This window comes from Doryrhamphus excisus, chromosome 14 (genome assembly GCF_030265055.1).
Source record: "Doryrhamphus excisus isolate RoL2022-K1 chromosome 14, RoL_Dexc_1.0, whole genome shotgun sequence".
NCBI lineage: Eukaryota > Metazoa > Chordata > Actinopteri > Syngnathiformes > Syngnathidae > Doryrhamphus > Doryrhamphus excisus.
In genome coordinates, this window is record NC_080479.1 from 13,624,640 (window position 1) to 13,651,231 (window position 26,592).

General features: G+C 41.2%; 2 protein-coding genes across 3 annotated transcripts in view; both read right to left on the reverse strand.

Annotated features, from left to right (window-relative positions):
• Positions 1 to 352: 352 nt before the first annotated feature.
• On the reverse strand, positions 353 to 8,197 carry mrpl3 (mitochondrial ribosomal protein L3). Its single transcript, XM_058047004.1, has 10 exons — positions 7,980 to 8,197; positions 7,409 to 7,590; positions 7,228 to 7,319; positions 6,927 to 7,025; positions 4,715 to 4,814; positions 4,581 to 4,641; positions 2,241 to 2,352; positions 2,075 to 2,152; positions 1,681 to 1,758; positions 353 to 566 (listed from the first exon to the last, which is right to left on the reverse strand). The coding sequence occupies exons 1-10, from the start codon at positions 8,048 to 8,050 to the stop codon at positions 417 to 419; spliced, it is 1,023 nt and encodes a 340-aa protein (XP_057902987.1). The 5' UTR covers positions 8,051 to 8,197; the 3' UTR covers positions 353 to 416.
• A 2,856-nt stretch (positions 8,198 to 11,053) lies between these two features.
• The window catches only part of cpne4b (copine IVb), a 48,077-nt gene continuing 32,538 nt past the window's right edge, over positions 11,054 to 26,592 (reverse strand). For both annotated transcript variants that reach the window (XM_058047875.1, XM_058047874.1), the window contains 11 exons: positions 26,288 to 26,371; positions 26,107 to 26,196; positions 23,446 to 23,544; positions 20,476 to 20,562; positions 19,158 to 19,217; positions 18,908 to 19,041; positions 18,727 to 18,781; positions 18,531 to 18,582; positions 17,956 to 18,089; positions 16,217 to 16,453; positions 11,054 to 11,887 (listed from right to left, as the gene is read on the reverse strand). In XM_058047875.1, the coding sequence (XP_057903858.1) occupies positions 11,756 to 11,887; positions 16,217 to 16,453; positions 17,956 to 18,089; positions 18,531 to 18,582; positions 18,727 to 18,781; positions 18,908 to 19,041; positions 19,158 to 19,217; positions 20,476 to 20,562; positions 23,446 to 23,544; positions 26,107 to 26,196; positions 26,288 to 26,371 (1,164 nt within the window). In that variant the 3' untranslated portion in view covers positions 11,054 to 11,755. The remainder of the gene's footprint in view (positions 11,888 to 16,216; positions 16,454 to 17,955; positions 18,090 to 18,530; positions 18,583 to 18,726; positions 18,782 to 18,907; positions 19,042 to 19,157; positions 19,218 to 20,475; positions 20,563 to 23,445; positions 23,545 to 26,106; positions 26,197 to 26,287; positions 26,372 to 26,592) is intronic.

Genomic DNA, 26,592 nt, shown 5'->3' on the forward strand with positions numbered 1-26,592 from the left:
AAACCTTTGTCATCCTCCACCCTTCCTCTCCACACATTCATCTGCTCACCTTTGCCCTTTTTTCTTCCTGTTTATACTCTTTGTGTTTGCTTCTATGCTTCTCTTCCTGTCTCCTCAAATAATCCACCCCCCACCCCGCTTCGTCTGTGCCGTGATATTACACATTTCTCCACCGCTGCTGCTGCTTCTCTAGTTTTCTTTCATTGTCTCTCCCTCTCTCTCTCTGCTTGGGGATCCTATAAGTTACATCACTTCTTGTTGCCATGGTTTCGGGGGAAAGAGACTAATAACTGTTTTTGCTGCAGCGGTACTTCCCCATCTCTTCTACTACCTCACACACACACACGTAGCATGAGGTTTAACTGAATTACGCTTTATTGCAGGTTCACAATCCCATGAACAGGAAGTGTGTGTCATCAGGTGAGAGATAATGACGCTTCTGTGTGAATGAACATGTCGTCGTCGTAGAGGTCTTCATCAAGGTCACATTCTTCCTCTGTGAAGAAGGTGGGGAAAGGTGGGTTGTGGAGGGTGGATGACCTGGTCGGAAGTCCGGTATCCCTCACCTGGATAACATGTATTATATTCTTTTAATGGTTTTTTTCCACAGTAAAACCTTAAACAGGATAGCAAACAAATGTGTTGTGTAGTTAAAAGAGGGGCACGGCGGTGGAGTGGTTAGCGCACAGACCAAGGTTCAATTCCACCCTCAGCCATCTCTGTGTGGAGTTTGCATGTTCTACCCGTGCATGCGTGGGTTTTCTCCGGGTACTCCGGTTTCCTCCCACATTCCAAAAACATGCTAGGTTAATTAGCGACTCCAAATTGTCCATAGGTATGAATGTGAGTGTGAATGGTTGTTTTGTCGATTATGTGCCCTGCTGGCGACCAGTCCGGGGTGTACCCCGCCTCTCGCCCGATGACAGCTGGGATAGGCTCCAGCACCCCCGCGACCCTCGTGAGGAAAAGCGGTAGAAAATGAATGAATGAGTTAAAAGGGGACCTATTATGCTTTTTTTCCCACTTTTCTGACCTATAAATGTAGTTCGAATGTTGTATTCACGTGTCTCTGGTTTATGTTGAGCTCTTATGTCAGCTCTTTAAAGTTTGCCCTAACTAAATAGAAATATGTTCACATGAGATATTAGTAGCAGAATTAATTTTGATTTGAATACAAGACACCGGACACATGAGGGCTTAAGGGAATAATAAAACAATCAATAAGAAATGTTATTAACCTGAATGCATACCCTTTGGGATAATATAATCTGAAGAGAGCCCAGGTGTAGGCGTGCGTGTGCGTGTGTGTGTGTTAAAAGCAGCGCACATTTGTATTCATTATCGCGCGCCTGCAAAACAAATAGGCTGTGCACGCACATGCGCGTGATGAGCACTGCATGGAGATGGATGGTGTGGATATTAGTAGGATCATTACTGTGCGTCCCTGGCCTAAACACACATACACACACACACACGGTTATATATATATATATAAGCACACACTGCTGATGTAGCACGGTGTCAATGAGGATGGATCACACCGACTCGCAGCGGAGTCTTTGCTTCACAGGTGCAAGGTCGCCTGTCTCCGTCTCCCCCAGCAGCCCATGCAGGGGTTGACCTCTGCGTTCAAACTTCACTTTAAACACGTGTGTGTGTGTGTTGTGTGATTATTCTAACCTTCAGTAAGCAGTTCCTGTGGCCGGGGACCGAGCCGTGAACATACAGCACATTGTGCTTGGTATTGACACGCCACACCTGGAAGGAGGAGATGATACATTAGAGAATTAAGATACTCAAATTACCATCAAGGATACACAAGGTCTTTGTTTTAAGTGTGTGTGTGGCCCATAAACAGTGGAATGACTTGTACACATGATTGGTTGGCTCTTATTTATTGTCTTATTAATTATTTCATTTGTTTTGATTGTTTTTTAGATGATATCCGGTTGCCGTCAGTGTGTTTCTGTGCTGTAATTATGACTTTTATGTATTATTCTGCACAACACTTTGATCCACTGCAGTTGTTTTTAAGCAATTTTTAATTGGATTGTGTGTGTGTGTGTGTGTGTACCTTGAGTCCATGCGCTGTGACGTAAGTGTTGCCCATTCTGCCTGGCATCTTCTTCCCTTTGAAAACTTTGCCTGGATCCTGGACACGTATAAATGGATTGTAGGAATCCAACATTTTAGAGTATTTTAACAATGAATTCATGTGTATGTGTGTGTATGTGTCTTACGCCTCCAGGTCCAGAAGCTCCAGGTCTGCGATGCGTTTTGGTTTGTCCATGACTTGCTGGCTGACCTTTGAATCCCCAGCGCTTCATTACGCCCTGAAAGCCTTTGCCAATACTACACACACACACACACACACACACACACACACACACACACACACACAAAGATGCAAAGATATACATTTAGCGCAGACTGAAAACTGTATGAATGCAACACACATTGTATTGCTGCAGTGCAGATAACTGGGGGGCTAAAAATGGCAACCTGACTAGAATTACATTTCTAAATACATGTTAAATGGTGAAAGGGAGTATTCGTGGAGGATGAGTAACATATGTTACTTGCCACAGTAGAAGTTAAAAATCATGTTAATTACATATAATCTATCTTTATTGATGAGATTTGTACAGTTGTTCCTTGATTTGCAAATGTTTTGACTCAGTGCCTCTGGTGGTTATAGCTAAACAGTGTACCCTATTTTGCCTCAATTCTGAATAATCAATGAGTTATGACGCTCCTACCAACACACCACACAGGCAGCGTTCACATTACCTTGAAGAAATGTTATGACTACTCTATATGACATACATTTTTGTAATCTAGTAAAAAGGATAAAAAATATGACACTTTTTCGCCCCATTTGTGTTGTTTTTTTGTGTTATATTTTTCTACAATGTGCCACCGGCCAAGAAAAAACGAGCCACGGGGCGCAAATGCACCTTTCTTTCTGAAGGTGTGAACTCACGCGACGTCAACTCCGTGAGTGGCCACAACTCTCACTGACTGATCATCTTGTTAGCTTCCTGTCACTAGTGAACGATGGAAAAAATATAAACAGAGAAGAGTGATACTGCTGACGTGTGAGACAATGATAACAAAGCCAACCAAATGACAGCTTTAACAGTCAGCATTGCCGCGGCTCCAGGATTTTTTTTTGGGGGGTGGGGGTGGGGGAGATGTCACGAATGTCACGCTGTGTGCGGAGACTGAAGGCTTTGTTGTGGCGCTGTCATAAACCATACTGTCTGGCTGAACAAGGAAACTAAAACCAACAAACTGCATACCTGAGAGCCTGCTGTATATACCCTATTGATCCGCACTATAAATAAAACTATATTTATGTATATTTACCGGTAAAATAATGGATAGAATCCGCATAGTTGCAGGATATTTCTGACTTCTCAGCAGTCTCAAAGGCGGCAACATCTTTATTTAGGAAAAAGAGGCCAAGAAGAAGAAGAAAAGGAAGCCAAGGAGGAATGGAAGTTTTGTTGTTTTGTCTTATGTAAGATTCTGTGATTATATGTGTGGGAAAAAAATAAAAAAAAAATCACATATTGAATTGGTCACTGCTATGGCGTGGAGAAGGGGTAGGATTTAATAAGCTTTGCTTCTTCCTGCTCCTTTTCAGACATGTGTAGCAATGAGGTGTTGTGTGTGTGCATGTATGTGTGTGTGTATATATATATATATATATATATATATATATATATATATATATACACAGTAAACCTCGGATATATCGGATTCAATTGTTCCCACTGGTTTTGTCCGATATAAGCGAAATCCGTTATATGCGTATACCGGAAAATGTCCGTTTTACGCATATATCGGATTTATATCCGGTATATGCATAAATCGGATTTTATCCGTTATAAAAAGGCACTTCCTTGACTATGTTTCCAATGTACCTGGACTGGGCAATGAAAAGAGACGTAAGGTAATGAGAATTGAACTTTATTGGACTCTGAGCATAACAAATTGTTAATTAAGCTAGGCCCTGTTACGCCCGTCAGGCCTACGTTATTTCCAATAGTGAGGTTAAGATCTCATTCACTGCTGTGCTAGTATTATTGACGTCACTCACTTTTATATTTGTCCTAAATCTGGAGCCAGGAGAAAGACAATAGCCAGTGACATCAACAAGATTAGCTTAACGATGCGGCCATCCGATATATGCGAGGGAAATTTAATGGAAATGCATTGGAACGGGACTGGAGATTTTGTCCGAAATAGGCGAAATCCGTTATAAAAAATCCGATATATGCAATGAATTTTTATTGGAAATGCATTACAGAAAAATTTGTTTTTTTTATCTGTCCGTTGTGAGCGAATTTCCGATATATCCGAGTCCGATATATCCAAGGTTTACTGTATATATATATGTGTGTGTGTAGATATGTGTGTATGTATATATATATATATATATATACATATATATATATAAATAGATATTGTAAGTGTATTGTATTGTAAGTGTATATGTGAGAAAGAATAATGTAACATAGTATGCATGTCTGAAATAAATTAAGAAAATATAAGAAGAGAAAAGCAGAACTCACGATTTGGCTGTGACGTCCACATACTGGCCTGGACGGAAATGTGCAGCATAAAGCGGAGTGCCTGGCCACACATATACATATAAGATAAGTAAGCACTGGTTTATTTTGTATTAAGTGTGTGTGAGTATGTATACCTGGTTTAATGATGGCATTGTCTGAGACTGGAAAGAAGGTGATTTTCTGTTTTGGAGGAACTCCCGCGTTCCTGAACATCTCCATTTCCTTTTTTGATTTCTGTCAGTCACACAGATGGAAACATTAAAAAAATGTGGGAGAAAAGTGATGAAGAAGAACCAACATGGAGTTGCAGTCAGACGCTGGCATTTTAAACCTGACAGCGGGCCTGTTAGGATTGCGCAGGAGCCAAGCGAGTGTGTGTGTGTGCGCGCACACACACACGCTTGGCAACGTGACTGACATTTGCTCACGCTCGACTCAGCCCTTCCAGTCACTCCGAAAGGCTCCCCTTCTGTTGACTGAAAATCAGCCTGCCAACGGCGTTTCACTCCGACAAACTCAGCCTCTGACTGAAGCGTGAAAGGAATTCCAAAACCAGTTGTCAAGAAGACACAATGGAGACCTGACTCCATCTTTATTGCAAAGGACAGAAGGAGAGCATCTTCCTCACCTTGCTTTTAACATAAGCATTTTAACACGTTTCCTCAGTGAGCGCGTGGAGGTCAATAAGCGGCCGTCACCTCAGCGCCTGCCTGGCGTTGGGTGTGGCTGATAAGCAGTCCGAGTCACCTTCAAGTTTATTAGGCGCACACCGGTCTCATTGTTGGTGGGTCAAAACATCTATTGAGCATCATTTATTTTTAGACAGCTGGGATGAAACACGCGCACGAGGTGAGGGGTGAGGGGTGAGTATAATTTCCTGACTGCAATCCCATGCTCATAAAAAAGGCGAGGGAAGTCCCGATAGGAGCTCACACCGAAAATCCAGTTATATTTCCATAAGGCATTGATATGATTTCCTCACGGTTATGATATGTGGGCCAGAAATGCATCAAGGAAGCCGAGCACGGTTATTATGAACCCCCTTACATAAGGAGCGGAGAAGACATTCATGATGTGCAGATCACATAATGTAATAATAGAATAGGATTTAATATAAATGAGCTGTTCAAAATGGAACTTGTGAATGAGATCCACTATATGCACAACGCTGCTGCTTGAGTACTGACTAGAACCAGGAAATATGACCGTATCAGCCCAGTGCTCAGGTGTCTGCACTGGCTTCCTGTCAATCAGAGAACAGACTTTACAACAGCCCTGCTCGTGTACAAGAACCACCTCGGGTTCTGAGAAGCTCAGGGAGTGGTCTCCTGCGGGTGCCCAGAGTCAGAACCAGGTTGTGTTTCAGTTTTATGCTGCCAAAATCTGTACCAGTCTTCCAGACGGTGTATGACTATGTTTAACTTTGCCAAACGGTCAAACCGCCAAACTGTTGCTGAAGCCAGAAGTAGCACGCTCTCTCGCCGGGAACGGTGCATTCATTTCAGATACACTGTGCGTCCATGAAGGTTTGAGAGAACAAAAGTGCTCGCTGTCTGGAACACGGTAGTCCCGCAAAAAAATGTGTAATGACTACATTTCCACTACCGACATTATGCCAAGATTATCTGCAGTTTGGAAACGCAGCACCCTCACGTCCGGTTTCTGAGCTCCACGGCAACCAGCTGTGCCTCTGACAAAGTGTGTCCGACAATGAGTTTTCCTCCGCGGGCAGGCAAGGTTGGCAGAAAACCAGCAGTGCCTACTCTTTAAGTTCATACAAGGTAAGTCAGGAGTAGGTAAGTCAGCCAGTAGCTAATACGCTACCAGTAGCTCCCAAACACTTTTTAGTTAGCTCGCCAAAGACTAGCTGTTTATCTATATGTGCCCTGTGATTGGCTAGCGACCAGTCCAGGGTGTACCCTGCCTCTTGCCCGAAGACAGCTGGGATAGGCTCCAGCACCCCCGCGACCCTCGTGAGAATAAGCAGTAGAAAATGAATGAATGATTTATCAACTCCACTATATTAGAGAGTAGGGTTCCTTCATAGTTAAGAATGTCTCATGCTTAATATTGCTGATTATTGTTCTCTGTTTGAGTAATATCACTCGATCAAGCTTTTTCGAACATTCCACACTAACAAATAAGTCATAAAAGAATGTATGACTCATGTTGATATCATAATTGGACGATTTTTAAGGCTGCACTATTGGTATCAGGTCGAAAGTGTAACACTTGTATGGGGACACCCCTACCTTTGTGTGTTCTGTGTAGCGTATGAGTGATTTAGGTATTGAGTTAGCGAGGATCACCTGCTACATAAAAACTACATAAAAATAAGCTTCTTACATAGAAAGGCGATGCATTTTTTCCACCAACAATTAGAGCAGCTGAGCGTCCGTCATGCTCTTCTTTAGACAGGTGCTTTATTACATGGCAATCCTGGACCTGAAAAAAAAAATATTTACCGTGAGTATGCGATCTTGAATTAGTACGCTACCATGTATTTAGGAGCATTCTGCAGTAAGTCAGTATATGGGTTTGATATTATACTGTATGTACTGTTTTTGACTGGAACCTCTGCATATGGATACAATGTAGGAGTGTCCCACATTTAAATATAATGGGCTCTTCTTTTATATATATATACCTGCAGCATAGTGACGACATGTCTTTCCCCTGTTTTTGTCCAGAGAGGAGCCATCCCCAACTTCACAGCTACCAACCCAACTCTTCTGCTTCCTGCAAATCCAAATTACAAACCAACTATAAGAATAAACCAGTAGACGGGAAAAAAAAAACACACACAAGATGCAAGCAAGGACACAGACCTTCTGTCCAATCGTGTCGCTGCCAGGGTTCATCTTTTAGTGGGTTAAGCTTGTCAGCAGTCTGTTGCCTGTATTCAACAGCCATTTCCCTCCTCATGAATTGCTGGTTCTCCTCTGTGAGGTGCTCTTCAAACCATGTTGTCGTCCGGAGAGTCCGAACACAACCTGTTGTTTGGATAGGGCTGGGACAGGGTGGACGTCTGTTAATTCTTGCAATTCATACCTAATATATTTATTTTACATGTATTACTCCATTTAAATAGAAAATTATCATATATTACACACAGGAAAATAACACATTTGTAATTGCTAAGACACTGTGGGGTTGGATTAAACAAGGTTTGATTCTTCCTATACCTTCCAGACATGTTGAATTGTGAAACTGTAAATATTAGCTGTAGCTCAATGTAACCTTGCATGTATGTTCAAAACACAATGAACTAAACAACGAGCTATGTCAATTAAATAATAATCTCATCACAAATCTGTTATTTTTCCTGGTGATAGAAATGTATAGCTCGATAACAGGTACACACAGACAGCAGAGGGTAAAACAATTTAGCATTAGCACCTTTCCGCTGCCGCCCGGAGATAAATCAGACGACTTCCTCTCTGAAGAAGTCGACGACACCACGATGCCATTTCGATATTTTGCTTACTATATAAAGATAAAATAAAATAACAGGTCCAAATTTAGTAATTCTGTAGTCTATCGGTGCTTTCACATGGCTCTGTCCTGCTCTAAATGTCATCCAGCCCACTTCCGGTGTTTGAGAGGAAAAACGCCCCCTGAACACAGCTCTGTCACAAAGGTTCCGCTTAAGCGGGTTTTATTTGGAAGCTTTTTGTGTATTTTACGCTCTCATCATCTGTAAAATTGTTCAAGAAAAAAAATATTCATGTGTGTATTTTTAATAGAATTACAATGGTGGAAGATTCGCCTTTTTTGTATTACTGATTGATCTGTGCAGCTCTTGTCCTGTGTATGGGGTGTTTTGATGCACATTTCTCCACTGAATTTGGATCTGTTAAGAAACTACAAAAGAAAAATGTGAGCGCTTATTATTGAATAATAGATTTAAAGAAAGTAACTGTGCACACGCTGAATATTTATTTGGTGATTGTGTGTTGTATGTCACCATTATTCATTTTCTTAATCAACATTTAATACAGTATAAAAGCTCCACTGTTTTATAGTTCAGTAAGACTTCATGTGAAAGTGAATTATGAACAGTGAGCATTTCTCTCCTCCGCACATCAAACTCAATACTCTTTAGGGCACAAACAGCACTGCTGAGACTAAAACTGTAGTCTGTTGTTTTTGTATTCCTGAAGGCCATCTTACTGCTGCTTGCAGCACTGTGGTGCTCTTCAATCCCACGGCTTCAAACATTATTAACATCACAAGGTTATGCACAGTATTTCTCCTCGATCATGTACTTGTGCATGTTTAACAAAAAAAAATGTCTCAGCACTTATTGATTGACCTAAAGGAGACCTTTTTTTTTGCTCTGTTTCCCATAATAAAGACAATGGAAAGACAGATTACTCTCTTAAAATCTTTTATTTCTTTCATCCTGAGAGTCAAATCTAGCCTATAAATGACATCCACTGAATCTACAGGTTCAGTTCTAAATTGTGGAAGGGTAAATATTTGTGTTGCAGATTATACAGTAATCCTTTGTTTATTACAGTGAATTTCCACCAAGTAAGAGTCCTGATTTATAAATGGAATGTAGAAAACATGTTCACAAACTAGTACGTGTTTCAACTTTATTAATGTCTTCTGAACATGGAAATAACATCTTTATAGTCACCTTAGTCGACATTCATTTATTCATTCATTTTCTACCGTTTATCCGCACAAGGGTTGCAGGGGTGCTGGAGCCAATCCCAGCTGTCTTCGGGCGAGAGGTGAGGTACACCCTGGACTGGTGGCCAGCCAATCACAGGGCACATATAGACAAACAACCATTCACACTCACATTCATACCTATGGACAATTTGGAGTCGTCAAATTCCTAGTTTTAACCTAGCATGTTTTTGGAATGTGGGAGGAAAACGGAGTACCCGGCGAAAACCCAGAGAACATGCAAACTCCACACAGAGATAGCCGAATGTGGAATTGAACTCGGGTCTCCTAGCTGTGAGGTCTGTGTGCTAACCACTAGACCGCCGTGCAGCCTAAAATAAGCCCTTTAAGACACAAATAAGACGCGTGCTTGTGTGTGTTTGAATGAATGTCTGCCTACCGGACCTGGCAGGAAGTGATGTCAGGAGTTGTGTTACATGAGGTTTGCATAGGGAACAGCTGTAAAAGTAGCCTGTGTTTTTCTGAGGAATTATTGTGCCTGTTATGAGATCATTCAAACCTGCAATATAAACCTGTTGTTCTGGCAATCAAGCCTGATTACAGTAGTACTACTGACACCTAGTGACTATTGTAGAGTACTACATTCATCAAACATCTGTGAATGTGTCTTTGCACGGTGATCCAGTGGTTAGTGCGCAGACCTCACAGCTAGGAGACCAGGGTTCAATTCCACCCTCAGCCATTTCTGTGTGGAGTTTGCATGTTCTCCCGGTGAATGAGTGGGTTTTTTCCGGGTACTCCGGTTTCCTCCCACATTCCAAAAACATGCTAGGTTAATTGGCGACTCCAAATTGTCCATAGGTATGAATGTGAGTGTGAATGGTTGTTTGTCTATATGTGCCCTGTGATTGGCTGGCCACCAGTCCAGGGTGTACCCCGCCTCTCGCCCAAAGACAGCTGGGATAGGTTCCAGCATCCCTGCGACCCTCGTGAGGAAAAAGCGGTAGAAAATGAATGAATGAATCACTAAGGATGTCCTTAAAAACAACACATACATGACTTAAAATTGTAGTTTTTAGTGTAAAGAGCTGAAGATATATACATCAATGTCAATGTATTGGGGTTATGAGTTATGTGTGTGTCCGCACAAAGTCTGTGCAGCTGTGTGAAACCATGTGGCATATCACCCCAGGGTTGTCTGCAAGAGACAAAGAGTTATAACTTCCCTTCTCAGAGAAGCAACGGTTTGCATATTATGCAAATGCTCTGCATATTCAGTGTATTCCATTTGTGCTTAGAGACATGGCACAGAAGGGGCTGACACAAATCCAAACTAACTTTATTTCAACCTGTTTTGTGTTGCTCCTTTGAAGACTTCTGTCCCTAGACTTATCCTAAATGTGTCAGTATGATGGTGGTCAATATCTCCAACAATATAGCTCATAAATAAGCCATAAAAATCTGTGTAAACACAGTACAGTACAGTGCAGAGTGGCTTAACAAAACACAATTTGCCAGTTTAAAGTTCTACAATGTGCTTCAGCAGGCTTCAAATGACACTCCGGTCGCTCCTGATTGAATTTGATCACCATCCGTGTGACCTGTGATGGCGGATAGAGAGTTAAATAGTCTAAAAAGTTGCAGTAACTGTGATAATTCCCATTGCATCGCTCAGCTCTCCTCGGCTGAGTTCATTAAATACTCCAGTATGAGACATCTGCGCCTCGCTAGCATCGCTTTGTGTGTTCATCTGCTTCATTTCTCAGAATTACCCTCGCAGCGGGGATTGATTTTACACTTTTAACACACACACACACACACACACAGCTAAATAAAGTGATAAAACATCGTAACTTTATTATAATGAACATGCATCCTACAGGGAAAAACAGCTCACAGATCAGTGTCTATTACACATACTTAACTATCCCTGCAAAACTCTATACAATTTAAGATTATTAAGAAATGGTTATAATTATTCATGTATTTACTTCCCCAAAACCTCAAACAGTTCTGTAGAAAAAAAAAAAACAAGACAGCTCAGAGTGTCGTTGAAATGACAGAAATACTTTATTTCAAAACTAGCAAGCCTCTATAGGGGATTGGATAGCAAAAATTATGCATGCATTTATGCAAAACACTAATATCGGGGGACTAATATTGGCATGAATACAAAATGCAATTTTTTGAGATTACATTTATTATTATTGTGTGTGATCTATGCACTTGCTAGTTCCATAAATAAGGTATAGTGTCATTTCTTTAGGTTGGCCGCATGCTGGTTCGGTAGACTCATTTCTATAGACATGTGTATGATATACAAGTCATCATAACGTCATCATGGCCAAACATGCAATAGTCATAATGGGTTCCAGGTTGGTTCACCAGAACAAGCTATTTCTCTGAGCTAGACTAATGTTTTTTGTTTTGTACGTACACGTCGTCGTGTGTGTGTGTGTGTGTGTGTGTGTGTGCAGGTAAGCAATGCACATATGCATTTTGAGTGTAAACATGTGTCATGAGTCAGTCCGTCGTCAGGGGCTGAAAGCCCGTGTTGACTCATAGTCCGACATACACTTGGGTTTGATGCCTTTAGCGTTATAGTAATCCACCACCTGGTTTGGGACTTCTGCCAGAACACTCTTGGCCAGGGCGGCTGGGGACGCCTGCCAATACAAAGACAGACACGGAGAGGAAAAGTGAATATGTTAAGACGTACGCATCGCTAGCCATGCGTGACTCTTGCAGGCATGAATTCACTGTTGAGCCTGACGCTGTCATAGGCCGAGCACGGTGAGACTGACGTGATCAGACAGGCTTAGAAGGGGGAAGCCAAAAACTTCAACGGTTTATCCTCTGGGTCTTGCCTTGTGGTGGCACCACTTTACAATACGGTACACGTAAAGGTATACTCAAAAACACATAAAAAGTACATCATAATACAGGTATAATGTACAGTATACATGTACCAGATACAACTTTATGTCTTTGTGCTTCACTGTTATATGTTTTTTGCCAAGTGTTGAGATGTCACAGCAGGTCCTTTAATGCACCATAGTCGCTATAGTGAAATATAGCTTTGAATATGGTCAGTTATTAGTCAAAACATATTGAAATACAAGTGATATTTATAGGTTATCACATGGTTTGTCTGGTATCGGGCCAGGTATCATGCATGATACTGGGCCTGATACCAGACAAACCATGTGATGATTTTATTATCACATACTATTTAATCATGTGCTTATTATTATCATTATTTAAATAAACCAAAACAAACGCTGTGTGTTCACGCTTGTGCGCTGTTCTCTGATTGGTTCTTTCACGGGCACGATACCAGAGCAGCGCGCTCTGAGTGGACAGCTACGGGGGCTGATACTGGACATGGTTAAACTCTATATTTTATCAGTATCACTGCCCTGGGCTTTGACACAGTATCATTTCGGCCTTTTCCCGTATCATTCATGGGCGGTTTCTAGGGTACAGGGCCAATTAATACTGTAAGTATTAATAAAATACTGTAAGTATTAATTGGTAGTAGTAATATTCTGGCCATAAGGCAGCAGTAATGTTACATGGATAAGACATCCATCCTTATAACCTTCATTATCCACATTGCACTCCATGTAGTCAGCCTTGGATGCAGAGTGAAAAAAGGTCCTCCTCCCATTCTGTGTGGAAGTGGTAGTTTTTTTAATACTACTTTTTTATACTATAAGTGGCTTTTTTTAAGTGGCTTTTTATACTTACCCTACTAAGTTCTATGTGAAGTATTTCCATAATGCCTCATATTAACTCTCTAACAGGATGTCAGTGTATAGACTGGTCATATATCTCATCTCGTTTCATATTATCTACATAGTGTATTGTATATAACTCTGGGGAAAAACTGTTGATTTTGTTAATACTTGGGTTGTTTATATTGTTTATTTTTCTATATTGTGTATTTTGTACTGCTGAACTGACTCTGTACTCTTGCTGCTGTGCAATACAAATTTCCCCACTGAGGGACGAATAAAGGCATATCTTAATCTCTTAATCTCTCTCTTACTCCATTTGAAACCCTTTCTTAAAGTGTAACTACACTTTTTGGGGGAATTTGTGCACATTATTCATAATGTGAAACATGCACACATATTTCTTTCTTTCCCTTTTCCGTGCAATCTAGCACAAGAAAACAAGTTAATATGAGCTAGCTAACAACGGACGTCATGGGAAATACCTTTTTTGACGCTAAAGTGAATTATCATTTTTTTTTAAACGCTAGTAGTGTTCCATTTAAATAATACATTATAATACAATAATAATAATAATAGGTGGCACGGCGGTCTAGTGGTTAGCGCGCAGACCTTACAGCTAGGAGACCAGGGTTCAATTCCACCCTCGGCCATCTCTGTGTGGAGTTTGCATGTTCTCCCCGTGCATGCGTGGGTTTTCTCCGGGTACTCCGGTTTCCTCCCACATTCCAAAAACATGCTAGGTTAATTGGCGACTCCAAATTGTCCATAGGTATGAATGTGAGTGTGAATGGTTGTTTGTCTATATGTGCCCTGTGATTGGCTGGCGACCAGTCCAGGGTGTACCCCGCCTCTCGCCCGAAGACAGCTGGGATAGGCTCCAGCACCCCCGCGACCCTTGTGAGGAAAAGCAGTAGAAAATGAATGAATGAATGAATAATAATAATAATAATACAACAGACTTACTTAAGATACTGTTATAAATCATCAAAATACTGCAAGATACTGTAAGTATGTTGATCAATGTACTTCTTCTTGCATGATCACAGCATGTATATCAAACGCTGTTAGAGTTTTTTTTCCCCAATGACGTGCATTGTTAGCCTGCTCATATTAAGTCTTTTTCTGCCATTATAATGCTTTTATGAAGCGCAAACTTTTCAGCTCAAATCCCTCAAAGTCACCCGCTTGCTCTCCATCTCATAATAATTCCCAGAGACAATGCAATGTCAAAAAGTGTGCCCACCCACCCCAACCTCTGCCCCATCTTCCTCCTCCTCCTCTAATTTCCAGCCTCGCCGGGTACTCCGCTGCTTCCTACCTGATACATCCAAACTCTGCCTGTCACACACTTGCTCGGTCGTTTTAATCCCCTTTGAAAAGGAACGACAGAGCAGAAAATCACCTCTCCACCTCTGTCACACACTCCCTTGCTCCCTTTTGTCATTAGCTCCGCTCTCCTGTTGACCCACTCCACCGCCACCGCCGCCCACGCTCCGAACCAACCATCCCTTTCCTCCACGCTGACTTCTCTTAACTTCTTTCTATCAGTATGTTCAGGTTCGTATGTTCCTGTTACACACCCACATTGATTGAAGCCTCCACCAAGCCCACCCATCCACAAACACACACACACACACATACATACACTTTCTGTTTGGTTAGAACGTAATTGGTGGATTTTTCAAGCTGCCACAGAGTAAACTTAGCGTAACAAATCCAGCCAAACAGGCCCTGTCAAAGCCTGACTAAATCAATGCCACTGCACACACAAATACACACGGACAGATCACTGATGTGCTTATTACGCCCACGCGCCGCATTTGGTCATCATAGTTCAGCTTGCTAAGAGTGGAGTGGAAGCTACCAGGGGGAAGATTGTGTTTTTAATCCAAATTTTTATCCAAATTTTAATTCTATGGAGTATAGATACAATAGATCCCTCTCCAGGACCACCAGTTCACTCCTCCTTCTCCAAACCCTCCTGGTACCTTGACATTCCTTCGAACTTGGATCATTCATTCATTCATTCATTTTCTACCGCTTTTCCTCACGAGGGTCGCGGGGGTTGCTGGAGCCTATCCCAGCTGTCTTCGGGTGTGAGGTGGGGTACACCCTGGACTGGTCACCAGTCAATCACAGGGCACATACGTATAGACAAAACCGGAGTACCCGGAAAAACCCACGCACATGCACGGGGAGAACATGCAAACTCCACACAGAGATGGCCGAGGGTGGAATTGAACCCTGGTCTCCTAGCTGTGAGGTCTGCGCGCTAACCACTAGACCGCCGTGCCGCCCCGAACTTGGATCAACATTTGCAATATAAGTAACTGTTGTAATTATTCCATTATATTCAGCACTTCTCTTTTCAATTGCCATTGTTCACACGCAACACAATGCAGGTTTAAGCCCGAAATACCACCCCCTCCCCCCCAACACATTTCATTTACTAAACCCATTTAAAGTATAAAATGTATAGGTACTCGCCACTAATGAATGATAATATAAGATGATCACGGCGTAGCCTTTAGCCTAGTCGTCAGGCACATATAGACAAACAACCATTCACACTCACATCCATACCAAGCGGAGAATCAAATCCAGGTCTTCCCGATCTCCTGACTGTGTGTCCTACATCCTTAGGATCAAATATTAACTTTTATTCACCTTGCTGCAGGCTTTGAGGCCTGATTGACAGTCAAAGCTATTGCTTCCCTAGCCACTTTTGCACACAGCTATGGTGCATTCAAGGACTGCCAAGCTTGACAAAAAATATTCTAAACACTATCAGTGGCATATAATAACATAAACATGTCAGAATTGTGGGATTTATATGTATTATAACATATATAGGGGCGGCACGGCGGTTGAGTGGTTAGCGCGCAGACCTCACAGCTAGGAGACCAGGGTTCAATTCCACCCTCTCTGTGTGGAGTTTGCATGTCCTCCCCGTGCATGCGTGGGTTTTCTCCGGGTACTCCGGTTTCCTCCCACATTCCAAAAACATGCTAGGTTAATTGGCGACTCCAAATTGTCCATAGGTATGAATGTGAGTGTGAATGGTTGTTTGTCTATATGTGCCCTGTGATTGGCTGACGACCAGTCCAGGGTGTACCCCGCCTCTCGCCCAAAGACAGCTGGGATAGGCTCCAGCACCCCCCGCGACCCTCGTGAAAAAAAAGCGGTAGAAAATGAATGAATGAATAACATATGTAAATTATTACTATGTGTCAGAAACTACCCCATGCCACCTACATGCTTGAAATCCTTGAAGGGTACAAACTGCACAATGTCGCGGAGTACTGGCTCGCCCTTGGGGGAACGCAGGATGCCATCATCGCCGTCCAAAATCTGCATGTCTGTGAAGTCGGCGTTGCCCACGCCGACGATGATGACGGACATGGGTAGGTGGGAGGCGTGCACGATGGCCTCTCGCGTGTCGGCCATGTCGGTGATGACGCCGTCTGTCAGGATGAGCAGGATGAAATATTCCTATGGAGTGACAGGGAGGCGTATATTGGATGAAATTTGTAGGAGACTGCAAAATGGAGGCCATGGCGCCTCATTTAAAGGCGGCAGAAGCATGTGATTTCTCCCAGCCAATCAGAGGAAAGGTACCTATGGTAATTATATTAACATGCCGTGGGTGGAATAAATTAACACAGGCTGTTTTGGAAATCCAAGGAAATACAGCTGGAATCGGTGCAGAATCTGGAAGATCTAGAAAGTTTTCTGTGCTGAGTTATTGTGTGTAGCTGCTCTCTAGGAGTCCACAACTTAATACCTTCGCTGTACTTTCATTTCTTGTCATTTCTTATATTGGCTGCAGATTGCCTGCACTCAGTGAACGCGGACCTATGCATCCAGAAGTCCTTGTGAGCGCTTGGGAAAGTGACCAATTACAGCAGAGTGGGCATACCTAGAGAAGGGACGGGGGTGGAGTAAATTAAACAGATGTGGGAAGTCCATAGAAACACTGCAGAAAGAGGTGCAGAGTCTGGAAGATCTAGAAAGTTTTTTGTGCTGAGTTATTGTGTGTAGCTGCTCTATAGGAGTCCACAACTTAATATTACTTTAATTGCGCTTTCGTTTCTTGTCATTTCTTATATTAGCTGCAGATTGCCTGCACTCAGTAAACGCGGACCTATGCATCCGGAAGTCCTCGTGAGCGCTTGGGAGAGTGACCAATTACAGCGGAGTGGGTGTACCTAGAGAAGGGACCGGGGTGGAGTAAATTAAACAGATGTGGGAAGTCCATAGAAACACTGCAGAAAGAGGTGCAGAGTCTGGAAGATCTAGAAAGAGTTCTGTGAGGGTTATCGTGTGTAGCTGGGAGTCCAAAATTCGATACAAAGCTCCAAATGAGCATCATAGGTTCCTTTAAAAAATATATATAGAATTAATAATATTTGAATGTGAAAAAGCACTTAATTAATGAATTATTATTAACAAAAACTCATACTAAACTATGTATAGTGTATTAATGTTGGTATGTCTGAACAAATATTGCTTTTATTTTCTTTATGATTTATTATCCTAAAAAAAACTTTAAAAATTCAATACTTTTGGAGGTTTTTCAGTCTGAAATGATAACAATTTCTTTCATTTTGTTCATTACTGCCATTACCTTTCTTTGTTGATTGGCCTGGAGAAGTCACATGGTTCTACTACTTATTCATAAGACATTCTTCTGTACCACATTTCTTCCTCTATCAAAGCAGGCAGCCTAATTTGAATAAAACTCTTATCCACCAGACACCTACAGAATCACCGCCATAAAGCCAGAAACGTGTCTTGTATTTTTACAATTTTAAATCCATCCTTTTCTCTTGATTCCCTTTTGAGCTTCTCCATTTTATCTCTGATCTCTCACTTATTGACGCTATTCCGCCGCCACTTCTTGTGTGTGCTTCTGAATCAGCGTAAATCCACATAATAAGCACATCAAAGGAGGAAAGCAATAGCGCATGTTGTTATTTGTATTTGTCTCTCACCATGGCCTCTTTGGTGTGCATCTCCTCCGAGGCGGATGAAGCCACTTTCTGGATGATCGGGGCGATATTGGTGGGCCCGTAAAGCTGAATCTTGGGAAGGCAATTCTGGTAGGCCTCGACCACGCCTTGGATGCCTAGATTTTTACATACATCACACTGATATCAACACGTCAAAAGGTCTTGCGCTTGGGGGGGGATTTGTTCAAAACTATCCTGTTCTACATTAGAAGGTGACTTGGCATTTTTTTTTTTTTGCACACTATAAGACACACAAACGCAAGATGACACATCTAAGTTCACAGCAAGATAGCAGCAGCGTTGCAGGGAAGAGAACAGAAGCCCATTTCACACATACAGATTAGTGTTATTTTTCTTGTAGCCTGAAACACTGTGTGTGTGTGTGTGTGTGTGTGTGTGTGGGTGTGTGTGTGTGTGTGTGTGTGTGTGTGTGTGTGTGTGTGTGTGAGAGAGATACAGGAGAAAAATAGCACTGAGAGTCAGAAAGGGATACTGTGGAACTATTTCTGTCTTGTGATGCATGCATCTGAATGAGTCAACAAGAAAACGAAGCTCACCAGCACATTCAGGATTGTCTTCGTCAAAGTTCACAGCAAAATCATGTGACACCTTCAACGGGGAAGAGAACACAAGGCCTTTTACTGCCGAGCAGCAGCAAAGCCAACTACGTCTACCGTCTCATACAATTTGCAGTGACATCGCCGCCTTTCATCTTCGACAACACACACACACACACATACGCTAAGTCCGTACCTTGAAGTCAGGCGGTATTAATGCTCCAAAACCGAACGCAGGGAACATTTTATCACTGGAGAGAGAGTCATGGAAAAAAGGAAAGAAAGAGAAAAATAGATGAAAGAATGAAGAATTAATGAGTGTGTGTGTGTGTGTGTCACATTGAGGTGAATGATGATGGATGGAGTTCGAGGACTACCTGTCATAGTCTTGGCAGATCTCCCCCACGGCCACCAGAGCTTTGAGATACTCATTGGGTTGGTAGGGGTGAATGTAATGGAGGGAGCAGCTGTTTCGAGGATCCCCGTTCGAGGCTGTGAAGTCTATTGCCACCTGACACACACACACACACACACACACACATACAAAAATTGTATATATATAAAACACTTCCGCAGCATGAGTGCACACAGGGACATCATTTGGTGGTTAAACTTGATGGAACTTACTGTGAACTGAATTTGACAGCCTCCCATGATATAATCCAGGAAGGAATACATTTTGATGATCTGTCATGAGAAAATTCAAATATTACTCAACTATATTACTATGAGGCAGAAAACAGAATGCAGTGAAAAGCGCTCATACAAATGGTGGATGGAGCACAGCATCGACCAAATTTTCATCAATTAAACAATTCTTCATTCAGAGAGTTTTTTAATACATTTAACATTAATTACATTTAAATAAATTAATTAAAAGTACAACTGTACAACATTTCTGATTCTTGTATCGGTTCCTATTGGATTGTACAAGTTTACTTCATATAGTGTTGGTGAATGTAAGTGTAATATAATAACATAATGAAACACAGCGGACGAGTGGTTAGCGCGCAGGCCACACAGCTAGGAGACCCGAGTTTGATTCCACCCTCGGCCATCACTGTGTGGAGTTTGCATGTTCTCCCCGTGCATGCGTGGGTTTTCTCCGGGTACTCCGGTTTCCTCCCACATTCCAAAAAACATGCTAGGTTAATTGGCGACTCCAAATTGTCCATAGGTATGAATGTGAGTGTGAATGGTTGTTTGTCTATATGTGCCCTGTGATTGGCTGGCGACCAGTCCAGGGTGTACCCAGCCTCTCGCCCGAAGACAGCTGGGATAGGCTCCAATAATAAATAAATGAATAATTTAATATAATAAGTAGAAAGGTACTCAAAAGAGTGTAGACCTCCCACCACATTGTGATTTACACCACAAATATTAGTCCTACATTTATTTTATATACATATTTAGACTATCTTGACTATGAAAACATACCATGGAACACTTAAAGAATGCTAACAATGCTCACATTAGCACCTAGCATAATAGCACGTAGTTTCCTCTTCATGAAAATCACAAAAAATGCTGGTGTACTCAAATTAACATGCAAACATTAGCATGCTAACACCTAGCATAACTGTATCTACATATGAAAGTTGCTAAAAATGCTACAATGCTAATGTTAGTATGATACCCATGAAAATAACAACAAAAAAAATGCTAAAGTATGCTAACGTTAGCATGCCAGCAATGCTAACACCTACCATGATAGCACAATGTACTGGGAAGGCTAAAGACCATTTTTGGTCAGAGAACACAAAGGCCGAAAATGGTCCTATTTCTTTAAAAAAATAATTCTGGCTCCAGAAGGTGATTCCAGATCAGCCCTGAACATTTCAGTCAAACCCATTAAAAACTTTTCAAGTTATTTTGAACACAGACAAACAGATAAATGGCCGAGGTAATATCCTAACTGATGTTAGCATAAACAATGGACTTTTACCTTACAGTGGTTGAGAATGACAACGCCAGAGTTTCTGTAATTCTTCTTTTTCATCTGGTATTTCGGGTTGATGCAATCCCACTGAATCTGGTGAAATAATATGAACATTAGAAAACATGCATGTGAAATGTATATTATATACAGTTTGAAATCCCCCAGTCCCACTTTGTTTGACGGTACTTGAACTGCACAAATAGAATACTAAACTGTATTTCCTCATATTTGGTCCCAAATGCTGATACTATGTCGGAATGCATAAAATGAAAATGCAGCTGATATAATGAGATCCCTAATGCTAAGCTATCTGAACATCCACGTCGTAGCTTTGTGTTATAGGTGAAAAAAGCAATATCTAATAATAATATAGTTAATTAAAAATGAATTAAGTCTATGTTTACAATATGCCAACAACGCTGTTTTGGGACATTCCATTGGTAAACAGGATAAATGTTTGAAAAGTATTGAAGGGTTTTTACTCATAGCTGCAAGGAATTTGGGAATTTCACCAAGGGCACCTCTCTATATGAGGAACTGGGATGAAAATCAGCACTGACTCAGACCTCAATAAGTATGTAAGAGTAGTTTATGAACTAAGCTGTGGGATATTTTAGAAAAACACCTAGGCAGTAAAGATGTACGTGCTGCATTCACAAAGTCTAGCATAAAAAAAATAATACTTTCACTGTCCCTGAGACTCATCTGAGATGGTACTACTGAATACTATATTTCAAGTATGATTTTCCCGTGTCCCTCATACTATAAAAGTCCCACACAGATTGCTGTCAGAGCAAAGTTCAGCCTGGATTTGTGATGATATGTGGTTGGTGTCTGTGCCAATGGCATTGTGGGTAAGTTGCACATCTGGGGAGACATCCTTCATGCTAAAAAAAAAAAAAAAAAAAAAAAGGACAAACAGGTCAGGGAGCGACATATGCTTCCATCTTTTGTAGGGAACACATCTGCTCATTACAGACCAACGTCACAAAGTAAAAAAAAATGTCAACCATTTTCATGGAAAAGGATGGAACACCAGGGTGCTTTTTCAATGGTTTGCCAGTCATCAAACTCATATTGCATCTAATTGACAATTGGTTGAAGATGATTCACACAGCGCTCTGTTTTGATTACATTTCAGACCTCATCACAACTGCTGGGCAATCAGCATCATTTGAATTGCAAGGAAATCACAAAGCAGTGATTTTTAATGAGTTTTGGTGAGTGTAATAAAACAGTGGTACTCAATAGGTGGACTCCGAGCCAGATCTGAACCCAGATATCTTTCTCTGAGGACTCGACTTAAGCGGGTTCTACTGTATAACATTTTTGTTGTCCTTTGCTGTTTTTTAAATTGATTTTGCTGACAAGCTGAATGATAATGCAGGCCAAACATAACATTTATGTTCGTATTTGTATTATATTTTGCTGTTTTTTAATTTATTGACAAGTTGAATAATTATAATTTTGACGTTGACTTAAGCGGGTTCCGCTGTGTCGCATTTTTTTTTGGCTCTTCCATTATATTTTGCCGTTTTTGAGAGTCATTTTGCTGACAAGCTGAATTATAATGCATGCAATGTGGCAAATTTTTTATGTCGACAAAAGCGGTCCAGCACGTAGTATCTGTATGTTGAGGTTGACTTAAGTGGGTTCCACTGTACAAAATTTTAGTTGACAAAAACATGCATGTCGACTTAAGCTGTATTGCATTTTTGATTGCTGTTTTTTAATTTGTTGACAAGCTGAATAATTATAATTTCGATGTTGACTTAAGTGGGTTTCACTGTATCGCATTTTTGTTGGCTCTTCCATTATATTTTGCCGTTTTAGAGAGTCATTTTGCTGACAAGCTGAATTATAATGCAGGCAATAAGTCAATTTTTTTATGCTGACAAAAAGCGGTCCAGCACGTGTCTGTATGTTGAGGTCGACTTAAGTGGGTTACACTGTACAAAATTTTAGTTGACAAAAAGATGCATGTCGACTTAAGTGGGTTCCACTGTATCGCATTTTTGTTGGCTCTTGCATTTTTTTTTGCCGTTTTTGAGAATAATTTTGCTGACAAGTTGAATTATAATGCAGGCAATGTGGCAGATTTTTTATGTCGACAAAAGTGGTTCACCACGTGTCTGTATGTTGAGGTCGACTTAAGTGGGTTCAACTGTACAAAATTTTAGTTGACAAAAACATGCATGTCGACTTAAGTGGGTTCCGCTGTATCGCAGTTTTGTTGGCTCTTCCATTTTTTTTGCCGTTTTTGAGAATAATTTTGCTGACAAGCTAAGTTATAATACAGGCAATGTGTCAGATTTTTTTATGTCGACATAAGCGGTCCACCACGTGTCTGTATGTTGAGGTCGACTTAAGTGGGTTCCACTGTACAAAATTTTAGTTTGTTCTTCCATTATAATTTGCTGTTTTTTAGAGTAATTTTGCTGTCAAGTTGAATTATAATACAAGCGGTCGACCATGCATGTTGATGTCGACTTAAGCAGGTTCCACTGTGTCGCAATCTTGTTGGCTCCATTGGTGGTTCCATCATATTTTTACGTTTTTGAGAGTAATTTTGCTGACAAGCTGAATTATAATGCAGACAATGTGGCAAATTGGATTGAAGACTTAAGCGGGTTCCGCTGGATAATATTTTAGATCGTCTTCCCAATATATATTTTTTATTTTTGAATTCATTCATAATGCATTGCAATGTATCATATTTAATTATTTTTTAATTATTTTATAACCATGCATGTTGACATCAACTTAAGTGGGAATATTTTTGATCATCTATCTATTACCATTTGCTGTTTTTGAGCATAATTTTCTGACAAGCGGAATTACAATGCATGCAATGTATTATGACGCCAACTGGACCGTATAACTTTTCATTAAAAACCTCTGGTTTTCCCCGGGTGCAAATGCTTTATTTCAAAAGGGTGAAGCTGCTTTTCTGCCACGGTACATTGATTTTCTCACCTGTTTGCCCTCTTGTTCCACCCTCATCTCCTTAAACGTGGTCTGAAACTCCCCGATAAAATCATGCTTTCCATTAGAGTCCCAGTCCCAAACTGTGCACTGAAAAAGACAGAGCCTTCAGTTAGAGCGCAGCTGCAGCATCACCTGATCACACACACACACACACACACAAAGACAAGAAAATGCCATGTTGAATGATTGATAACGAGGTGTTAGTGGGGGGGCAATGGAGCGGTGAAATATTAATCCGAGGATGCTGGGAGGGAGGTGGCCTGAGAGACAACTTGTTGTGTGTGTGTGTGTTTGTGGTGGCATGTCTGTGTGTGTGACTCCCAAAGGATGTGGTGAACAAGATAAATGGCTGCAATCCCCAAGAAAATGTGAGGGTCAACAGGCCGCAGCATGCGCAAAAAAAAAAAATAAAAAAAGAAAATACACTAAATTCTTTAATTTAAAAGTGGCTAAAGGAAACCCGTATTAAGGCAGTCTGAGTGAGCCTTCCTTCTTAAAAATCAATGGGTGCGAGGCAATGGAGACAAACACAAAGAAGTGTAATTTAGTTGAAGGGCTGTGTGACCTTATTGGCGGAGGTCACCCTCAAACAACTAGCAATCACAACCGATTCTACTACGCTTGATTAGAAACATCAGCCAACGGTAATCCTCTAATCTCCCACTTTAACCGTCGAGTCCCTGCACCCGTGGAGAGATTATTTGAGGGAATGCATTTGTGTCTGGACAGTCATTTGTGTGTGTGTGTATGTGTTTCATTGTGTTGCTTCATTTCCACTTGAAGTTTCTGAGAGCCGGAAAAAAAAAAAAAAACCCAGACAACTCCTTACTGTAACAGGAAAATGGATTGAGGGTTAGGTTGAGAGATGGGCAGAAGAAAATGATCATAAATTTATGCATTGGTCAGTTAAGGTTGCCAGATAAAAATCAGCGCCCTGCCATTCTGCACTGTAGTGCTGATGCCCTCAAACAGGTAGTCCAGGAAAAACCGTAGCCGATCCTCCCGCTGTCAGGATCCATGCAGAGTTAAGACGCCTCTGAATATTTAATGATCACGCTCATGTTTATTCATGAGAAGAATAACTGTTCCAAGTGCGACGTGCGAGGCTTCACTCTCACACTCATTTACACAAATCTTGAGCCATTCCAGCTCTTTCACACAAATCACTTGGTGGACCACAAGTGGAGACAGGATATACGTATGTGTGCACACATATAGAGTACCGTACTGTGCAGTGGAACCTTGATTTTCGTCAATTTCTACCAAAAGAATTGACAAAAACCCACAGGTCCCACTCTACAAAAATGGCACTTTTTGTGCTTGGTTTTGCAGAAAGATATAGTACAAGGGACAGCTTTTTAAATGCAATATTATATGAAAACAAAGACACTGTATGAAAACCGAGGGGGCAAAACTTCTCAATCAAAACCAAATCATACAAAAATGACAAAATGACAATATAGTCTCCACCAAGGAGACCATCTTTTAGTGAGCGGGCTATAACTTCACTATAACTATGAGGGGGCGGACTGTTCTTTTAATGTCAAAGTGACTCAAGGATCCTGGAGCCTATCCCAGCCGAAGAGGCGGAGTACATTCTGGACTGGTCGCCAGCCAATCACAACCATTCACACTCAAATTCATACCTATGGCCAATTTGGAGTCACCAATTAATCTAGCATGTTTTTGGAATGTGGGATCAAACCGGAGTACCCGGAAAAAAACCCACGCATGCACGGGGAGAACATGCAAACTCCACACAGAGATGGCCGAGGGTGGGATCGAACCCGGGTCTGGGCTTTAACATGAAAGACAAAAAAAAATCCTGAAACTCTTTGGACCAGTTGTTTTAGGGTCGAAAAAACAATGAGTCGTACTTTGATGGTCTTCTTTGTGGTACTTTGACCAAATGTACCCAAATATAAATAATCTGTACCAGTCGTATGGACGATGATGTATTATGAACGAACAGTAATCCATTATTTATTACACTTGATTGCTTCCAGATCTAACTATGACAAGTGAGTGTCTGCAAAGTAGGATTCCTTATTTATGAGCACAGAAAACCTTGTTTACAACCTTCTAAATACATTATTAGAGCCCTCTAGACATAAAATAACACCCCTATAGTTACATTTATACTCATATTACCCAATATAGTAGACATGATCATGTTAGGATGGAACATTTTCCACTCTGTTGTTGATGAGTACAGCACAGGTCCCATTTAACATATTTTTGGAAAACATAATAGAGTGAAGCTACGAAATCGCTAAATGGCATTTTTTGTCATTTCATCCAAGCAAGAATCTAGCATGTTTTTGGAATGTGGGATCAAACCGGAGTACCCGGAAAAAACCCCACACATGCACGGGGAGAAAATTTTTTTATTGAGTGCGACTGCTAAATAACCTGCCATGGGGCCAAAGGACGTTATGAGCAAGCTAAATACTGCTACTTTTTTGTCAGTTGTGTACATTGTCATCATTTCAAGCTAGCTAGTGTTTAAGTATGCATCAAAGAATTATTAAAATTCGGCAAACCAGAAAATTACTCTAAAACTCTAAAAGAAATGGTCTCCTCAGGATAAATAAAGCAATGAGGGCATTGTTAAGGCCTGCTATAAACAGCGAAGCTTGCCCGACTCACCTTTAGCTCCCTTTCATGGTCTCCACTGCAGAGCGTGTTCAAGGACACTTTGAATGATTTCCATACGGGGCTCAAGTTGTTCATGACCGTCTGCACAAATCCAATAAAGCACACAAACAAGACTCTTAATGTTCACCAGTCATTAACTCCCTGTGTGATAATAACATGAGCATGCAATTACCTCCGTTCTGTGCACAAGCGACTCGCTCCCATCGTCATTTATTCTGAAAATCTCCAGGAAAGGATCTGACTTGCTGAAGAAATCCTTCAGAGGAAAAAAAAAAGAAAGTGAGGTGACTCGTCCTCTCATCACCATAAATCATTCCCACTCTAAAAAGAAATCATTATTTCTCTCTTGTTTCTTCCAATGCGTCCCAAATTGTCCACCCCTCCCTTGCTTACTTTCCATAGTTCCCCTAAGGCGCAACCTGTTTGGATTAGTCATTCATGGCTGTGCATGTGTGCACGGGTGAAAATTAACATAGT

Bases quoted from the DNA above. Each gene is read 5' to 3' on its own strand.
- mrpl3 (XM_058047004.1), bottom strand. From the start codon at position 8,050: ATGGCATCGTGGTGTCGTCGACTTCTTCAGAGAGGAAGTCGTCTGATT. The intron at 7,026-7,227 runs GTATATATATAT...TTTTTTTTTCAG, and splicing joins ATGTCGTCACTATGCTGCAG to GTCCAGGATTGCCATGTAAT. The intron at 4,815-6,926 runs GTAAGAAGCTTA...TGTGACTGACAG, and splicing joins AAAATGCATCGCCTTTCTAT to AAATCAAAAAAGGAAATGGA.